General features: G+C 37.6%; 1 protein-coding gene across 4 annotated transcripts in view; it reads right to left on the bottom strand.

The window, feature by feature from the left end:
• The window catches only part of Klhl24 (kelch like family member 24), a 37,291-nt gene that overhangs the window by 5,347 nt on the left and 13,237 nt on the right, over positions 1 to 18,707 (bottom strand). For all 4 annotated transcript variants that reach the window (XM_003477047.5, XM_063261119.1, XM_013160187.3 and 1 more), the window contains exons 4-7: positions 9,030 to 9,214; positions 7,963 to 8,081; positions 4,119 to 4,307; positions 2,612 to 2,800 (exon numbers count right to left, since the gene is read on the bottom strand). In XM_003477047.5, the coding sequence (XP_003477095.1) occupies positions 2,612 to 2,800; positions 4,119 to 4,307; positions 7,963 to 8,081; positions 9,030 to 9,214 (682 nt within the window). The remainder of the gene's footprint in view (positions 1 to 2,611; positions 2,801 to 4,118; positions 4,308 to 7,962; positions 8,082 to 9,029; positions 9,215 to 18,707) is intronic.

Here is an 18,707-nt window from a genome sequence, read left to right as displayed (position 1 = left end):
TACTATAGACAGAAACTACCACGGGGTGGAAGAGCAGCACCATTCCTCATTGCAGAGGATGAGCGACAAGTAGGATGGAGGAGTTCTCATCAAATCAACAAAACATTGTTGTTATGTAGAGGTCTTGGCTGGGGCACAAAAACGCCCCAAATGTTTTATAGTTAACTTCCCCTTCCATGTAATGGGATTTTTAGCTAAATTTTACTCTTGTGTTTCAGTAATATAATTATTACATGAAACAAGTATTTTTGTGGTACTGGGGATTGAACCCAGGCCTTTGTGCGTGCTTGGCAAGTATTCCATCACTGAGCTGCAGCGCTAGCTCCTCCTTACCGTGAGACAAGTCTCACACGTTACCCGTGCTGGCCTTGAGGCTATGATCGCCATGCAGGGTTATAGGTGTGCCCACCGTGCTGTGCTGGTTTACTTCCTGACACCATCCTGCTCTCACACAACTAACAAACCTGTCTAACCAGTGGTTTCAATGAACATTTTTACTTGGCCAAATATGCTATATATAGACGTAGAAATTAAATCTTGGTAGACTTATATAACAGGATACTTCTTTAGGTCTGAAAGAATTAGTGAGTGCTTAAACATGTCTCTATTAGAGATTATATATATCAAAATGATGTGGCTTATTATAATTAGTGAATGTCATTTTCATCCATAATCCCATTCATGAACTGCCACAATTATGGGCAAAAACCACAAAAATTTTCACCTAAAGCACAATGAATTCTGTAATTTAAAAGTTCTGAACACAACAAAAACAACAAAGTACCATTAATTTCTAGGCACAAGCTATTTCCTACTACTAACCCTTGTAGTTATTTTGAGAATATTCTAACTAAAAGAATGTATAATTATAAAATATGACTATTAATATTTCAGATAATAATGTTTAGAATTCAATGAAGCAAGCAACCTTAAAAACAATTTTTCATGTCAAGAAATTATGTCTACTGGATAAAACTAATCGTTACAGGTCATACACCTGAGATAAATTTAGTACTGACAAACACAAAAATGAGGAAAGGGGATTTAGAGGATGATAGAGATTAAAATTATCTTAAAACTAGGTCCCTTAGTTACTTCATTTCCTTAAGTCTTAGTATTTACTGAGCAATGCAAGATATGTCAAGAGAGGAGTTAGAACAAATGGTGACCTAAGGAAAGCTGAATTCCAGTATGGAAAGTATTTATACCCATAAAGGCATATGTGATTGCCATAATGGAAATACGAGTTCCACAGCTGCAAAGGGATAAAAAGAGATCAGTTCTAGCCAAGGTAATCTCAATTTTTTGAAACTATGAAGTGATTCTTTTTTTTTTTTTTTCACCTGAAGATTATGGTTTAATATGAAGTGATTCTTAAAAGATTAGTAGAATTACAAGCAGAAAAAGAAAAAAAGCAGCAGAGGCTTAAGAGTACTGCATTAACCAAGACCAAAACATCTATGATCTATTTAGAGAATGCACATAACACATATTTAATGTAACCAGGGAAAAGTCATAGAAAGACACGCTGAAAGGGATAAAGGTTAAAAAAACTGAAGGTCTTGAATGAAGTAATACTTTTGGATTTTGTTCAGCAGGTTCCCAATCCAGAGAGAGAGATGACTAGATCTGATGGAAAATAATTGGTGACAAAAGTATTTAGAAAATAATTCTAGAAAAGTAAAGCATTAGAGAAAGGAAGACTAATTAGAATATTATTGTTTTGTTTAGGTAAGAATATGTGTAAAAGTAGGTATACTAAGAATGGAAAAAATAGAAATTAAGGATACTGAACTAAATAAGCTAGAATTCAATTTGAGAGAAAATGAGGAAAACACTAGTAAGTTTCTAGGTTGTTTGGCAATAGGAAAAAGACATGGGAGAAGATGATTCTATTATCTTAAGTCTGAAGCCTTCCGACATCCATGGAAAATACCACGCAGGCAGCTGGAATTGGAGTTTGGGTCAGAGGAGAGAGACTTGGATGGCGGTCAAGACTTGCAGGCTTGCAGGTCAAGACTAAGCAGAAGATGAAATCATTCAAGAATACAGTATGAACCAGGAAGAGATCAGGGAATGAGGCTCAAGCAACATTCATAGTTAAGAATTAGGAAAAAAAAGTAAGAGGCTGAAGAGATTACTATGATACCATGTCATCATTACAGAGGTCTGGATGACGCCAGATACCCAGCATTGGAATCAGCACTCCAGTGCTGGAAGGACAGCACCGCCAGGAGCCAAAAGATCAAAGAAAAGGGGTTTTGGGAATGGTGGGAGTGAGGGAAGTGGGGCTCTAGGTGGAGTGTGTAAATGGCAGCGACCTCAGCACAACCATGTCATGTCAAAAGCCAACGACCTAGCCTCCAACCCGAGAAACAACTGTTTTGGGAACATATCTTCTCTTCTGAAATAGGAAAGAACAACAACCTGGACTCTGAAACAGGTTAAGAGAAAAAACAGCAGCAGTCAAATGCAATGCTACTTCCCCTTGGAATGGCAAAAAAGAAGTAATGAGCAATCCAATATCCACAGTATTTAAAAGGTGAAACCAATACTGATCATGCACTTGGTCTCTCTTAAGATCCCCCCACCCCAACTGTTATGCAGTTACCTGTCGGCTGAAGGTATTCTGTACATGCATCCAGTAGTCCTCCACCGGATCGTAACAATATATTGCTTTGGTCAGCCCACCAGCAACATAGATCAGATTGTTTAAGGACACAGCTGTTATACACCTCTTGGCAATTGGGATAGCTGCACGAAGGAGCCAAGAATTGGTTTCTGGATTATAAGACTGAACCTAGTGATACACAGAAACATTTAATTAAAATTGATAAACAAATACATAAATTTAGTAAAAAAAATTTACACAGACATGTGATTAAACATCAGCTCCCATTAACATTAATTCCCTGAGAATTAATCTGATTGTAAAAGGTATGAATTATGAAAATTCTCAAAAGACATGCAAATTTACTACCAAGCAGAAAAGAATAACAACAATAGACTGTTTCCACGATGGATAACTATCGAGTCTACTTTACTTATTTCCACTAAAATACACAGTCGCATTTTTAAAAACAGGTTTTCATTATGTAGAGCCAGGCTTTCCTTAAGCTCATAATTTGGCAGTCTTAGTCTCCCAAGTGCTGAGGTTAAGGAGTAAAATGGTCTAAATTTTTAAAAAATTGTGTTGGGTAGGATAACTATAAATGAGTAAAATTTCTTTACAACTTCTAGGAAGTTGTTTCTTCAGAAGAACACAAGTAAACTTCAATTCTGTGTATTTCATTTTGTTTTCTGACATAGGGTCTTGCTATGTCATCCAGGCTAGCCTTGAACTAACTCACTATGTAGCCCAGGCTGGCTTCGAACTTGTGGCAATCCTCCTGTCCCAGCATGCTAAGTGTTGGGAATACAGGTATGTGCCACCACTCCTGCTCTGTGTACTTTGGGTGATCACAAACTCAAGTAAGTAATATTTGACCATTTGATGTTAATTTTTTTTTTTATTGGTACCGGGGATCAAACTCATGACCGCCTGCTTGCAAGGCAGGTGCTTATGCCACTGAGCTAAATCCCCAGCCCCTTGATGTTAAAATTTAACTTAGGAAAATAACTGACCAACCAAATTCACTTAACATTACTGAACCAATTAGGTGGTTTTCCCCAGAAAAAACATGGTGCATTTTCTTTTGTCCCAGGAGGTCAATGAATTGCACCCACTTTGAGCCATCCTTTATTTACTCTATGGGGGTTTCCTCACTCTTAAAAACACTGAAAGTATGCAGAAACAACCCAGTTGGAGCAGGTGTTAGTTACTGTGCCTTATACTCACTTCCCAGCTGTGTTGTTTAGATTCTGTAGATGACAGCAGTGAAGTTTACAAGTTTAGATTAGTCTCATTTCAAAGAACTTTAATCCCATTTGTTACAGCAAATTATTAGATCTATTTGACTCTCAGTAACTCAAAAGTCAATGCTTTTCCTCAAAATAAGGTACTAGTCTATTTTTAGAAGATGCCTTCACACTAAGTGACCTAACTACACACTCCACAAACCTTCTCTTTCCCTGTTTTCATATAGGGTTGGTAGTTCCTTACAGAGAACGTGGCTCACCTTATCAGAACAAGTGTTATCGTCAGGTCCTCCACCAATCACAAACAACTTTCCCACACAGCTGGTCACAGCAGGGGAGCTCACTGCCTCCTTAAGGGGAGCAACTTCAGTCCACCGGTTTGAGAAGGAATCGTAACACTCTACACTGCTGAGTCTGTTCTGCCCATCGTAGCCCCCAACAACATATACCTATGTGAAAGTACATGAAAAATACCTTACGAAAGGTCTAAATTTTGAACAAGTTGGTTAAACAGCTTAGGGCTTTCTTACTCTTAAAAAGTCCTTCTTGTGATACACCGTGCACATGTATGAACTCTCTACAAGGAATGTGATCATTATGTGCTATAAACATGTACCAAAAAAAGCTCCTGGTAAGTATAGTTGCAATATATTCAGTTCAGGTTTCCCTACTCATACTACCACGGGGCCTTTTTGTTCCTAAGAGCACCCTTTCAATGACCTTTCAATACCGAGATTCTGCTGAAATTTGTTTATCCTAACTGTATGTGCATCAGTGCTTTACACAGTACTTTTTCGGCCCCTCAAGAATCTTTCTCCATCATCCTTCTAGAAATTGCATGATTTAGCTCGAGTGTTCACACTCATAGGGGATGAAGCATTTTATAATTGTAAAATAATAAAACTATGAAACTAAAATATTAGGCAAGGGTTATTAGATCCCGAGATCACTGAAGCCAGGGGCTGCCTTCTATCTCCTACAGTACCTAGAAAAGTAATGAACTTTATGGTTTACATCTCAGAGAGCTTTCACATACATTTTCTTTTTATAAGTAAGAGGAAGGTGGGGTAAGTTAGTATCTTTGTATAAGTGAGCCAATGAATAAACTATTTATTAAGTGGCTTATCTGTAGAATAACCATTATGCCTGATGGAATATGTAAGAAACTTTTAATCTAAAAAAGTTCTCCAGCTGAATATCCGCATTCCCTTTTTTTTTTTCCGCATTCCTTTTTTTTTTTTTTTTTTTTTTTTTTTTTTAAATCGGTACCAGGGATCGAACTCATGACTGCCTGCTTGCAAAGCAGGTGCTTATGCTGCTGAGCTAAATCCCCAGCCCCCACATTCCTTTTAATGAACAGCTGCCATCAATCAATCCTTCCCTCCACAGTGAACTGCTGTCTTCTCCTCCAGCATCTCTCCTATCTAACCCTCTGCTACCGCCCTGACTCGGGGTGCACATCACTTACCCTACATGACCTCTTGGCGTTCACTCACATGCTCTTTAAGTCACAGATATATCCTCCTGAAACTCTTTATGAATTCCTTCTAAATTTTTGGGGGGTCTTTTGGTAGTACTAGAGATTCACACTTGCTAGGCAAACACTGAGCTACCTCCAAGCACCTATTGTTGTTGTTGTTTTTTTTTATTGTGAGACAAGATTGTAAGTCGGCCAGTCTCAAATGTACAACCCTCCTGCTTCAGCCTCCTAAGTATGTGGATTACAGGCACCATGTCCAGCTATGTTTATCCTGCAATTGTCACCTATTGTTAATCAAAACAATCTGTTGGTGGATTAGTGCCCCTAACTCCAAGCAACTGAGGTAAATTTAGTAGTTTATAAAAGGTCATGCAGCTATTTAAGACAAGGTGCCAGCGGTACACGGCGGTAGTGGGGGCATGGGCTTGGAGGTCAGGACAGCCGGTCAGTACCTGGCTCTATCACACAGTGCAGTAGCAGAGACTGGGTATTCATTTCTTCAATTAAAATCCAGAGTAACAGTTCCTTTTACACAATTGTTTTTTGACAGAGGGTCTCACTTTGTAGTTCAGTCTGGCCTTAAACTCTTATGTTCAGGTTGGCCTCACACTCACAGTGACCCTTCTGCCTCAGCCTCCATGCGCTGGGATTACAGGTGTGTGTTACCACGACCAGCTACACAATATAATTTCAGAAATTAAAACTCCTACATATGTAATTGAAAATTTATGCTGTGAGGATCAAGATAAAAAAATCCAGATTAAGAAATACTGAGTGTTCACTACTGCTTTATCACTTTATGTGTAACTGGGCAAGGCTTTTGGGGTGCCATTCCTTTATCATTTGAAAAATTATAATAAAGATTGCCTGCAACTGCTTCCTGCTGTAAGAGTCTACACTTCATATTAGGTTTCTTTTTTTTTTGGTACCGAGGATTGAACTCATGACCTCGCGCTTGCCAGGCAGGCACTTATGCTACTGAGCCAAATCCCTGACCCTCATCTTAGGTTTCTTTACAAGAACTATTTATAAATAATTTTATACATTTGCATTCAAAGTATATCATAATTTTTGGTTTCCACTGAGTACTTGCTGTATAACAGGAAAAATTCCTTTTTATTTCTTGATTTAATGCTTCCAACCTTTGGGTACTTTTAATATACTAGTATTTGTGAAACAATTTGAGTTCATCAATATGTAATGGTTTTTGAGGCATAGTCTGCTTTTTTTTTTTGGTAGGACTCGAACTCAAGACCTCATGCTTGCCAGGCAGGTGCTGTGTCACTGAGCTAAATCCTTGGTCCAAGGCATAATCATTTTTGTTTGCTTTTATTTATCCAGGTTAAAAAATCACAAGTAAAATATGTTTAGTTGGGCCGCATCTCTTATGACTTTAGTTATTCTTTTCCAGTAATACCTTGTCATTCTTGAGGGACAATCACCAAACTATACCTACCACAGCAGGTATGGACACACTAATGGCTTCAGGAAAGATCCTACTACTATTCTGTTTCCAGCACACCTATCTCAGGGTCCTCATGATTTCACTGGCCTTGCTGACAGATGCAGACTATGAGATCAAGGTCTCTACGAATCAACAGCTTTGAAGCTGTTTTTAGAAGCTCTTAGTATTTTTCAGATTTAAGGGGAGGAAGACTGATGACAGCTAAGTGGAAAGTGGCAAAGTTCTTCTTTTCATTACTAGCTCTGAAATGTCTCACAGTAGAGTCTAAGACACAGCAATCTTTTTAGAAAGGGGTGCCAGGGAGCCAATCAAACATGTATATATTCCGTCAACTGTTTCACTCAAATTGTTCTGCGAGTTGTGGTGTCTCTAAGAGCTGAAAGAGGTGACAGCAGGGAGAGGCCAGCAACGGAGGTACCCTTGGCCAACTGCTGTATAGCGGTTTAGTACAGCGGATTTTTATATTATGTTTAACTTCTCTTTTTTGGGACTGGGAATTGAACTCAGGACCTTGTGCTTGCCAAGCAGGTGCTGTGCTGCTGAGCTATATCCCCAGTCCTAGATCTAACTTTTAAAAGAGGGTCTAATATGCTTTTTAAAAGTTGGGTAACCACTAGTCCTAGATGATTCTCAGGTAAATAGGGACGACAGAACTCAAATTATATGAATTTTAATATTAATTTGCTGCAATCAATAATACATTTTCTTTAAAATGCTGATGACTGTTAATGTTGATCTTAAATTTGTTTTGTCCCTATTTATGAAATTTTAAAAAGATAAAATGACGACACTTTAGAAAAACATATCTGCCTGCCTGCCAAGGGCAGTTAAATGAAGAATATAATGCCCTGGATGGGACGTGGGCCTGTGTTTTATTTGGTACAACTCTTTTCCTGTTCCCCTTAGGCATCTGCACTCCAATGGTACACCAGAAAAGAAATGTGCTGCACTGCCATCAATTCCAGAGTGAGAACAAAATACCCATTCAAAAGTACAGAGTCATACTGTTTATATCTTCAGTTTATCCACTGAGGTTGGGGATGAAGAGAAGCACAACTTGAATCCAAAATATCCGGAGGAAAAGTGAAACGCAGGATTTAGCTGTGGTATTTACTTTGGCAATCTACCAGCAATAGTAATAAAAGATGGTTTCTCTTACTTTACCAAGGAGTACCGCCATTTTGTGACGCCACCTGCCTTTATTCAGAGAGGCGACTCTGATCCAAAAATTTAACTGTGAGTTATAGATCCAGACATCACGGCTATTGATTCTTCCACCTTAAATGCAAAACAATACACATGCAATGACACATCACTAGGTATCTATCACCAAGGGGTCTCACCACCCACACACAGGTAATGAAAACATGGCATTAGGAAGCTCATTTAAGAATTTAAGAATTCAGTTCAATAGATCAACGAGGGCCCTTTTACAGCTTAGTGGAAATGGTTCTCAGAGCAGATTTAAACAATGCCTATCTTGAGAAGTAATGATTAAAGGCATGAAATAATAAAAAACAAAACATGAACTTTACAAATAAGATACTTTTAATTTAGGTGTCAGATATCAATCAGAAGACCTGAAACAACACAGTTATTCTAAATAACTTTTAAAAACCATACTATGACAAAATGAGGTATGTGTTGCTGTATCTTTTAGAAGATAGTAATATAATAATCTGCAAAGCTGGTAAATTTATTTTGCCAATTAACAGTTTCAAGCATACATACTACGCTTACACATTATGTAAGTTTGAAATTGTATTTTTATCTGACTTTAGAAGCAAAATTGCGCATAGTCAAAATTGAAAATTTTATAGAGACTATCCTATTTCATAAACTATGGGATAAACTATGGGAAGAATTTCAGAAAATGTGTAAATTAGAGATGCTTAAGACTGTGAGTGCCTCGGACTTTGCATACTTACAGTAATCTTTAAAACAAAGAGATACAAGTTTAAAGCATTATATCATTTTAAATACATTTGGGAGCTTTTAAAACATGGTAAGATTAAAAGCATTTTCTGGTGGACCATTCTGCATGAACTTGTACCTGTTTTTAAGAGTAAAAAGTCATTCTCAGTTCTATTTGTGGTATAAACTGATTTGCCTTAATTAGGGAGCATATTCATATTTCACTGTTTTCTTTTAAGACACCCCTGTTGTTTAAAACAGCCACGCTGTGTCCAAGTCAAAAGCAGCTACTGTAGTAATTCTTTAATTTACCTGAGACAAGAATGTCATTTCTTAGGGCGCATACCGCATACTCTGATTTGGTGAATTCTGGAAGCTTGGCCAGAGACTTCCATTCTCCTGTTACAGGATCATAGCACTCCGTGTATGGAAGATTAAATCCTCCAACTCGTTCACAGCCTCCAACAACAACTATCACCTCTGAATAGCCAGTGGACCTAAAATAATTATTTTAAGGATGTACAAATAATAATAAATAACAAATTAAAATATACTGAAGATGGTTTAGAGCCCTAAGAATAAACCACACCCTATCACAAACAGTTGGGTTTATTTTCTGGACACGCGCCCAACATCACACAGGCTGGCAGTTACTTCCGTTGAGAATGTGTACAAAGCGGTGACATCATTCTTTGAAAGACAGTGTGTCTGGCGTCTTCCCTACGGGCTTTAATATAAAAACTGTAAAGCAGTCCAGAGAACCTATCTGACTAAGTGAAACTCTGGTAATAAGAAGGATGACTTTTCAATGTAGTTTTGCAGCAGCTCAGCTGTACTGACTACACAAGGTAAGGCAGTATACTTTTCCTACTTGTAGGAAAATGCTGTCTTCTCATTAAGCTACACTAATGTTTTCATAAGTTATACTAATTCATAGTATAATCTAAGCACTATTTAAAGGAATATATGTACTCAATTATAATTTTTAAAATATAAATTAAGGCAATCTAACTAAAAATGTTGGGCAGTCGCTAAAAATGCTGGCAGATTTATAACAAAGAATGTGAAAAGGAATTTTAAAAAAGCAAGATAAAACTTGTACATAAAGTTTGTTCAACATGGCTGGGGATTTAGCTCAGCGGCATGGCTGCCTGCCTTGCAAGCGGGCGGTCGTGAATTCGATCCCTGGTACTGATAAAAAGGAAAAAGACAAAAAAAAAAAAAAAAAAAGTTTGTTCAACACTCTGTAGAATATGCCAAACTGCTAATGCTGGTGGTCTCTCTCCCACTATCACAAATTTTCAAACCAACAACTACTAATACCTATTTTTAGAATGGAAAAAACTCACCTTTTTTTTTGGTCTTTTTTTTCGTTTTTATCTGTACCAGGGATCAAACTCACGACTGCCTGCTTGCAAGGCAGACGCTTATGTGGCTGAGCTAAATCCCCAGCCCCCACTGAGCTAAATCCCCAGCCCCAAAAACTCACCTTTTAAGACAAGGAGAATCATGTTACTCATTGGCATCTCTTATTTTGTAATTTAAACATAGACACAAGAAAAACCAAAAGCTTATTCAAAATTGTTTTGTTCATGAGGTTCAATAGTTTTGGAATTTATTTATTTATTTATTTACTGGTTTTTTTGAGACAGGGTCTCACTATGTGTTCAGGCTGGCCTTGAGCTCACTTTGTAGCCTAGGCTGGTCTTGACCTTGCAATGACCCTCCTGCCTCAGCCTCCCCAGCGCTGGGATTACATGAGTGTACCACCATGGCTGGCTCAGTTCTGGAATTTAAAAATTCTCTGGTGCTACATATATACATATACATATACATATATATATATATATATATATATATATATATTTAACATACATGATCTAAATGAAAAAGTCTTTTAATTTTTTCCCCTACAAGTCTCATAAAAGAAATGTCAACAGTTTCTCCCTCTTAAATGTGAGGGGAAAAAGACCACATCACAACAGCAAGTTGTACACAGTGATGCTAACACTGTATAAACTACAAAACAAATAAAATAGGCAATATTGGCACGTCTCCTTTATCAGGGCTGCTCTATTCTATTTACCTTTAGTTAGAGCGATCCCAACTAATTCAATCACTCACCTATTCCATGCTAGGCATATGTTTCTGTTACCAGATCTGAAATACATACTATAGAAAAGAATTTTGGGAAGAAAGGTAGAAGGGAGGCTAGGGAATGGGGGAAAAAAAATCAAACTGTGTTATGTACAGGTACAAATTCTCTATGATGAATGTGATCCTTATGTGTACCTAAATTGTACCAATAAACATAATTTTATTGTATTTATTTATTTATTTATTTTTTGTGGCACCAGGGATTGAACTCACAACCTCATGCTTGCCAGGCAGGCGTTTATGCCACTGAGCTAAATCCCCAGCCCCTAAACATAATTTTAAAAAAAGAATTTTGTTCACAGATGTAACAAATTATTTTTAAATGCAAGTCACTTGTACTGTGAATGTCTCTTTAATTCACTGAAAAGAAAGGTTTGGTCTAATACCAATTGGAGAAATTTTAATGCCCATATCTTGTACCCTTAATAATGACTTTAAAGATAACAATATATAATGTATTAACTATTGTTATTCTCCTATTATTTCGTTACGAAATTTTGTTCCACATTTTTTCCCTAAAATAAAATTATTTCTAGGGAACCAGCAGTTATTTAATTCTAATCTATTATACAATAAAACATTAACAAGACTAAAATATTTTCAGTCATATTTACTATTTTCTAAATAATTCCAAAATGAAAAAATTGAAAACTGAGTCGCGCCAGATACTTTAATAGTACTACTAACAAGTTGCTTAATATTGTTGCTGGGCTAAACCATTTCTAATTATTCTAATATAAACTCCAGAGTAATTATTATGTAACATTTTGTTTTGTATTTCTCTTATAGCATTTTGTTTCTTCTATACTTCCCCTTTTCCTGAACTTTTTTGCTTTTTCCCAAGACTTCTTGGTCCAATAAACACACTATTTTTGTGTCTTATAACAGAGAAAACAGCACAAAAAGCTAATGGCTGAAACCTTTAGTTTCACTCAACGAAAGGGTCACTCACGGCCCACTGGGACATGTATCCACTGGAAGGGATTAAAGCAGTATGGTAGTTTTATCTGTGTGGAGGGTCCCATTTGCAACCATATGACTTTTAACTTAATTGATGTAAGTCTGGTGTTCCCTTAGCGAATAATCTAAATGAAAAAGTCTTACAATCTTTCTCTACAAGTCTCATAAAAAATGTCAACAGATCCTCTTCTCTTACCTTAAATGATAGAGACTATTACACACAAAGCATTTAAGTACTTTTAAAAACTCTTTTCTGTCTGTGTTGCTGGAGCGCAAACCCAGGGTTTTGCGATGCTGGGCAGATGCTGTACGCCCTTAGTCTACACTCCCAACACGCAAGATGCTAGCTCAGAGTGTGGAAAGTACTGGGAGCTGAGTGTCTCCTGAGTTTTGGAGAGCCGAGTGTCTCAAAGGAAATAGTTACTATAGCTGATGATAGTGGCAGAACAAAAGGCAATCAAGTAATGACAGTAAAAGATAAAGTTAAACTTCTGAATTTTTGCTATGTTGAAATAAATATTTGCAGGTCTGGTCTCACCACTTGTTTCCTAGGAAAGTGTCACTATTTCCAATGGTGATATAGTTAAAAATTTTTTCTCTTCTATTATAATTTTGGGAAAAGATAAAATTTTAAAAATAAAACTATTTATGGGAAAGATGAAATAATCATAAATCCACATGATATTCTCAACCAAATCAACAAAACATATAATAATTAAATAATTACCCAATTCAGTAAGAATCTCAAAGGAATTGCTGGTTGAAATAACAAACTTATGAACAGTGCCAGAATATGCCTGAGACTGTGAACTCACAAACTAACTTCTGTCAACAAAAAACACTACAAAGTTATCCTAATAGCTAAATGTATTTTTACACACACGCACACACACATGATGCACACACGGGTAAGCAAGTGTACTCTGTACAGTGGGAAAGTGTGAAGACAGACAAGGGAGAGACACTGGAGATAGTCCGTTAGCATCCCAAACCGAAGAAGGTCTGAGACTCAGACCACTGCACTAGAAACCCTGAACTGAAACAGAAATGCGAGCTCAAGCCTTACAAAGTCAGAATGGCTCTCTATCTCTAAGACATGACATTACTAAACTCCACGTACTAATTCATCTAAATTTAAAAAACCTTATATACCACAAGAGGGAACCCACCCTCCTCAGGAGCAGTCAGTGAGCGAATGAGGGTAAATGATCACAGAGGAAAATTTTCGCTGTGCCTGTTCAAGCTACGTCTAAGGGAGAGAATCCTGTGCCCCAGAAACCTTACTTTGGTCCTTTACTCAGAGTATGTGCAAGCTGAATGAGACAATCTCAAGCTGTCCTGGCAGAGAGCGCCCCAGCTTTAAAGATCTGCTGACTCCTTGTTTAGAGTCTATGTCTGCTGACCAACCTTGGGATACTTTTTATTTTATTATTCTATTTTATTTTAGACCTCAGAATATTTTGTCTTCCCATGTGGTGACCAGCCTCTAGCAATACCTAATTTGCCTGACAGTTCCATTTCTTCCTACAAACTGAGACAATGTGTTAATTAGCCTATCACAGTTAATTAGCCTATCATAGTTCATGTTAAATCTGTCCCAGAGTTGGGTGTGGTGGCACACACTGTAATCCTAGCTTTGGGAGGCTAAGAGAGGAAGATCACTGTGAGTTTGAGGCCAGCCTCTGATACCTAGCAAGACTTTGTCTCAAATAAATAACTACCCCTCAAAAAAAATATTTGTCCCCCAGGCTGACCTATTTTACTTTGTGAACCTGGTGAGGACACAGTAGCACCTTGTGCACCAAGACTTTCCACTGGAAACTGCAATAGGTGGAAGGAATGTTCTTATAAGGAAACAGCAGTATTCAAAGACTCAAAATGTTTAGTTTTTAAAAACCAGGGCTTATCTAAGAATTTACCATCAGAAACTAATCACAGATATGCCGGAATACTGAGCCACAGAGATGTTCATCTTAATGTCAGAAGATTAGAAACAGGGCTGAGCGTGCAGCTCAGTGGTAAGAATGTTTGCCCTGGGTTCAATCACCAGCACTGGATAGGAAAAGAGGGAGAGTGTGTAGTCAGTACTTTAGAAGCTCAGCTTAGTGCCACCTATGTTTCTACTTGGGAGGCTCATCTTGTAGAAGGAATGGAAAATTAGCATTTCTTGAGGGTAGTTCCTCTTTCCAGAAAATCATTATGCTAGGGACAGCCTGGGTTTGGACTGATGCAGAATCAGAACCTTTCTATCAAGCAATCAGGAGCTTAAAAGTCTGGTATTCAGGATGGAATGGGAAATATGGACTGGTATTTGGACTGGGGCAAGAAATGGAAATGAAGTGTATTAGAGATCAGAATCAGATTACCAAGTCATGGTCAGGAACATGAAACATCAGAATCAGGGACAATTAATTCCACAGTTAAGATTCATGAACTGGGCCTAGGCCAAGGCCAAGGCCAAGGCACAGAGCCCGTCACAATCAAAGCAGTCATTTTCTCCAGGTGAAAGGGTTTCAAGCCTAGCACTCCGGCACGTATAGAAGGCACAGAAGCAACTCAAGTATTTACTAGAGAAAAGTTAAGCACTGGTTCAGCTGTATCATTCTCTATACAGTTCAAAGCGGTCCTGAGTCCAAGCATGCATATCCCATTTTCCCTCTCAAGTGATTTCCACATAAATATTAAACTTTCAACTTGGAAACAAGTTTCCAATCTGTTTGGAGTGTGTTCAAGGCCAGCCTGAACTACATGGCATGTCTCAAACAACCAACCAACCAACCAACCAACCAAACAAACAAACAAAAATTAGGAATAAATGCTAAGAGCACTAAACAAGAGCAGAATAATAGTCTCCTATAAATTAAGAATCAAATTTTCAAAATGTCACTGGAATACTAATGTTCAGAAGGTACTACAGAGGCAGTCTACATGCTAGTTAGGTGCAGGGACTCTGGAGCCAGAACACCTGTGTTTTGAACTTTTGCTTTACAGCTTACTGGATATGTGACGCAGATGAAGTTGCTTCTCTGAGCCTGTCTGCTCAGCTGCAGAGTGGGCACTGGACTAATACTCAGGTCTGTTCTGAGTATTTAATGAGTTAATACACACAATAGCATGCAGAGAAGTTCCTGGGATATATGTATTATTATTATGGAATGACAGTGGGGTAGATATCTGTCTCACAAATAAAATGTAGTTCTTAAACTGGAATAATTATAAAATAAAATTTGAGGAAAAACATATTGGCACAGATGCACAGCTTTTTAAAAAATTATGTCTAACATAATTTTTTTTCTTTTTATTGCAGTGCGAGGGCCTTGCACATGCTAAGCAAGTGTGCTACCACTGAACTATATCCCCAGCCCCTAAAATAAACCATTTGTAGCAGGTATCTCTGTAGGAAACTACATTTCCTAGTTGATAAGTGTAATCTCTGTAGGAAACTACATTTCCTAGTTGATAAGTGTATAGCCCAAATTTAAAATGTATTACAATTTTCTTCATGAAACCAGTAACAATCTTTATTACAAATTTCTCCATCAAATGTGAGGCTCTGCATTTTTCATACAGTATCTCCAGTCTTCACAATAGTTTACAAGGTAGGTGGTACGATGCATGCTACAGAAGAGGGGCTGACACACACAGAAGTTATGCCCAAGGTCAGGAGATTAACTAGCTGTGCAGATTCAAAAGTCTGTTCCTGACCAGTGCTCTGAATATATCATGATGCTTGCACTGGTTACTAAAAATAGTATGTATCAGTATAAAAACTTACAGTTGAAAGTATTACTAGAAATACAACCATTGTTTCTAAGCTTTACTCTCTACCATGATTAGTTTTTTTCAGTGCAACCAACATTTTACATCCAGCAAGGCAGGTTATCAATCCTTGCTTACTTATTTATTTATATATTTATGAGACAGGGACTTGCTTAGTTTAGGCCAACCCTGAACTCACTATGTGACCCAGCTTAGCCTCAAACTTGTGGCAATCCTCCTGACTCAGCCTCTCAAGTGCTGGGGTTACAGGCATACAACCACCACGCCTGGCCTTAGTTATTTAACTTGAGCAAGCCAGGTTCTCACTATGTAGCCTAGGCTGCCCTTCAACTTGCCTCAATCTTTCTGCCTCAGCCTCCGAAGTGCTGGGATAACATCTGGCTGACTATCAAAATGTTTATGTTTAGCATGGCCTTTTTGTTAGGAAACTTCCATCACTTTAATGTTCCATTCAAGAAATATGGGTATATAGGTTGGAGTACCCAGTATACCTTGAGCACTTGCAGATACTTAGCATAGGATAAACACTAAAAAATATTGGCTAATGTGGCAAGTATGACCTAACTGTACAGTGGGAGGGGGGTCAAACTGTCACCACACTGTTAATTTTTGCACAATTATGGGAAAGGCGGCTGGATATGCTGTGTTTCTTGATGTGACACAGTATGTGAATACCATGGAGGATGAATTCTAGCCACAAATATTTAACTAGTATCCACCAAAATGAAGCTTTTACAGCCAACTTTCAATTTCCAAGAAATGTAGCCAAGTAACACCATAAGAAAGGGGCTAGACTAATCCAGAAAGTAGAATATTTTCCTGGACAACTTTTCCATCACAAGCCAGAATCTTGAAAAAAGAATTGTTTTAGAATAAAAGAGAATTTCCTGACATGGCTAAATGTAATGAATGATCCTGAACTGGATCCAGGTTTATAAAAAAATAGTTTGGCAAAGATTTGAATATGGATTGTATTAAGGTTCTTTTGCCTGTTATTTAAAAATATGCACACTCAAGTAATAAAAACATATATACGATTTAAAAGAGATATATAAATAAAAATATGTAAGCATTTAAAAATGTGAATCAACAAATGAAAAGAGAAAGGTCTGGGAAGGAGACACAGGTTTGGTAGTTAACAGCACGTAGAGTAATTAAAACCATGAGAACAGGGGAGATGAGGTCACCTAGCAAAGTATGTAAGGCAAAACAAAGAGCCAAGAGAAGTGAACCAAGCAGAAAATCAGCACTTCAAAGACTTGATATGGAGGTAAGAACTATCAAACTGCAAAGGAGCAGCTGGAGAAACAGGAGGCTCATGAGGAGAACAGTATTCCAGAAGCCAGTGGAGGGATAGTTTCAAGATGGATATGGCAATTAATAATGCCATATCTTTTTTTTTGTCTTTTTATCGGTACTGGGATCGAACTCATGACTGCCTGCTTGCAAGGCAGGCGCTTATGCCACTGAGCTAAATCCCCAGCTCCCAATAATGCCAAATCTTAAAGAGAGATCAGGCATAAGGACAGCAAGAGGCTAGTAAATGAAAAACAGGAGGTTAGTGATGACCTGCTCAAGAGGAGTTTCAGTAGTGACTGGAACAGAGGTCAGAGGAAGGAACTGCAGTTGAAGAAGTGGAGAGATCACACCTCATTCAAAGCAGGAAGATGAGAACCTGCACAAACAATACACACTGTTCAGAGTGTGACATTTTTAGGAACTGATGCTAGCATGCAGTGACAGACAAGTGAAAGAATGCGAAGGGACAAAAAGTGATGGCAGAGTTGTAACACTCCTCATTCAGTGTCCACAGAAACACTGCTACTGTATTTATGGTGGCCTAAAATTTCAGTATGACTATAGGTTGGTTTTTCCTACTGGTCTCCTAAAGAAAAGTGATGTTGTACATTTCATTGTACAAAATAAATTCGTTTCCTTAAAACTGGATATAAAATACATTTTTAGAAATCAAATAATAAGTGAATTAGGAAAATTACATCCTTAAAGGAGTGGATGGACACTGAGGCTGTGATCCCATTTTACTCAGGTCATGTTTCCCTAAGTAGTATTAATAACTCACTTTGGTTTTACTATCTATAACCACTGTTTCTCTAATACCATGAGATATGCAGGATGAGTACATTAATTAGCCCCAGTTGACCCCAGAACACTTTATCTATTACAAGGGGATTCTTCTTGGAAAATTTTCCCTTTGGAGATATACTGTGTCCAAAAAAGTCTGACAAAGCTAACAATCACACTGCGTGAGGCTATTTAGCTTTCTTAATGAATATATTAAGGAATCCTGGTCTTCCAAATTGCTTTTCTTTTTCTCTCTTTCTGTTTTTTTGGGTTTTTGTTTTGTTTTGTTTTGTTTTGTTTTGTTTTTTTGAGACAAGGTCTTGCTGTGTAGTGCAGGCTGGCCTTGAACTCACTTATGTAGCCCAGGATGGCCTGGAATTCACGGCAATCCTCCTGCCTCCGCTTCCCTAGTGCTGGGATTACCGTCAAGTATTACCACACCTGGCAGCTCAGAATTTCTTAAGATCAGCCCTAGTGTCCTTAAAAATAAAATTAGTGCATTTGTAGAATAAATCATGATTTCTGTTCCACATTAAGTAGAAGTAAAACGTTCTATGTTTCTTTTTTCTTGGTTCCAAGATCGAACTCACGATGGTGTGTTTGCAAGGCAGGCGCTTATGCCACTGAGCTAAATCCCCAGCCCATTCTATGTTTCTTTTAAAATTATACTTTTAATAATTTCAGGTAATTGAAGAACAACATTCTCTAATACAAAGAATTACGTCAATTTGTTGTAATACTAGTTACCCAATATTGTATCTAGTTTATAAAAAGTTGAGACTTTCAAGTATTGGAGTTTTCCTAAAGTGAGTGAACCTCTATTATACTATATACGTAATAATACCTAATAATTATTAGCTATTGTATATGCTAGTACTGAGATCATTGCATTTAATAGTTTCAAGGAAGTAAATTGTAAATCATCATTTTCATTTTACATATGAGGAAACATTAAATCTTGTTATATCCAACTAGTGTGCATTTTAAAAACCATCTCACAAGATGAATTTT

Source organism: Cavia porcellus, unplaced genomic scaffold, assembly GCF_034190915.1.
Source record: "Cavia porcellus strain 051 isolate PalLab524CR breed Dunkin Hartley unplaced genomic scaffold, mCavPor4.1 scaffold_14, whole genome shotgun sequence".
Classification (NCBI taxonomy): domain Eukaryota; kingdom Metazoa; phylum Chordata; class Mammalia; order Rodentia; family Caviidae; genus Cavia; species Cavia porcellus.
The sequence above is the reverse complement of the archived record's forward strand: the minus strand, read 5'-3'. Positions and strand labels throughout refer to the sequence as shown.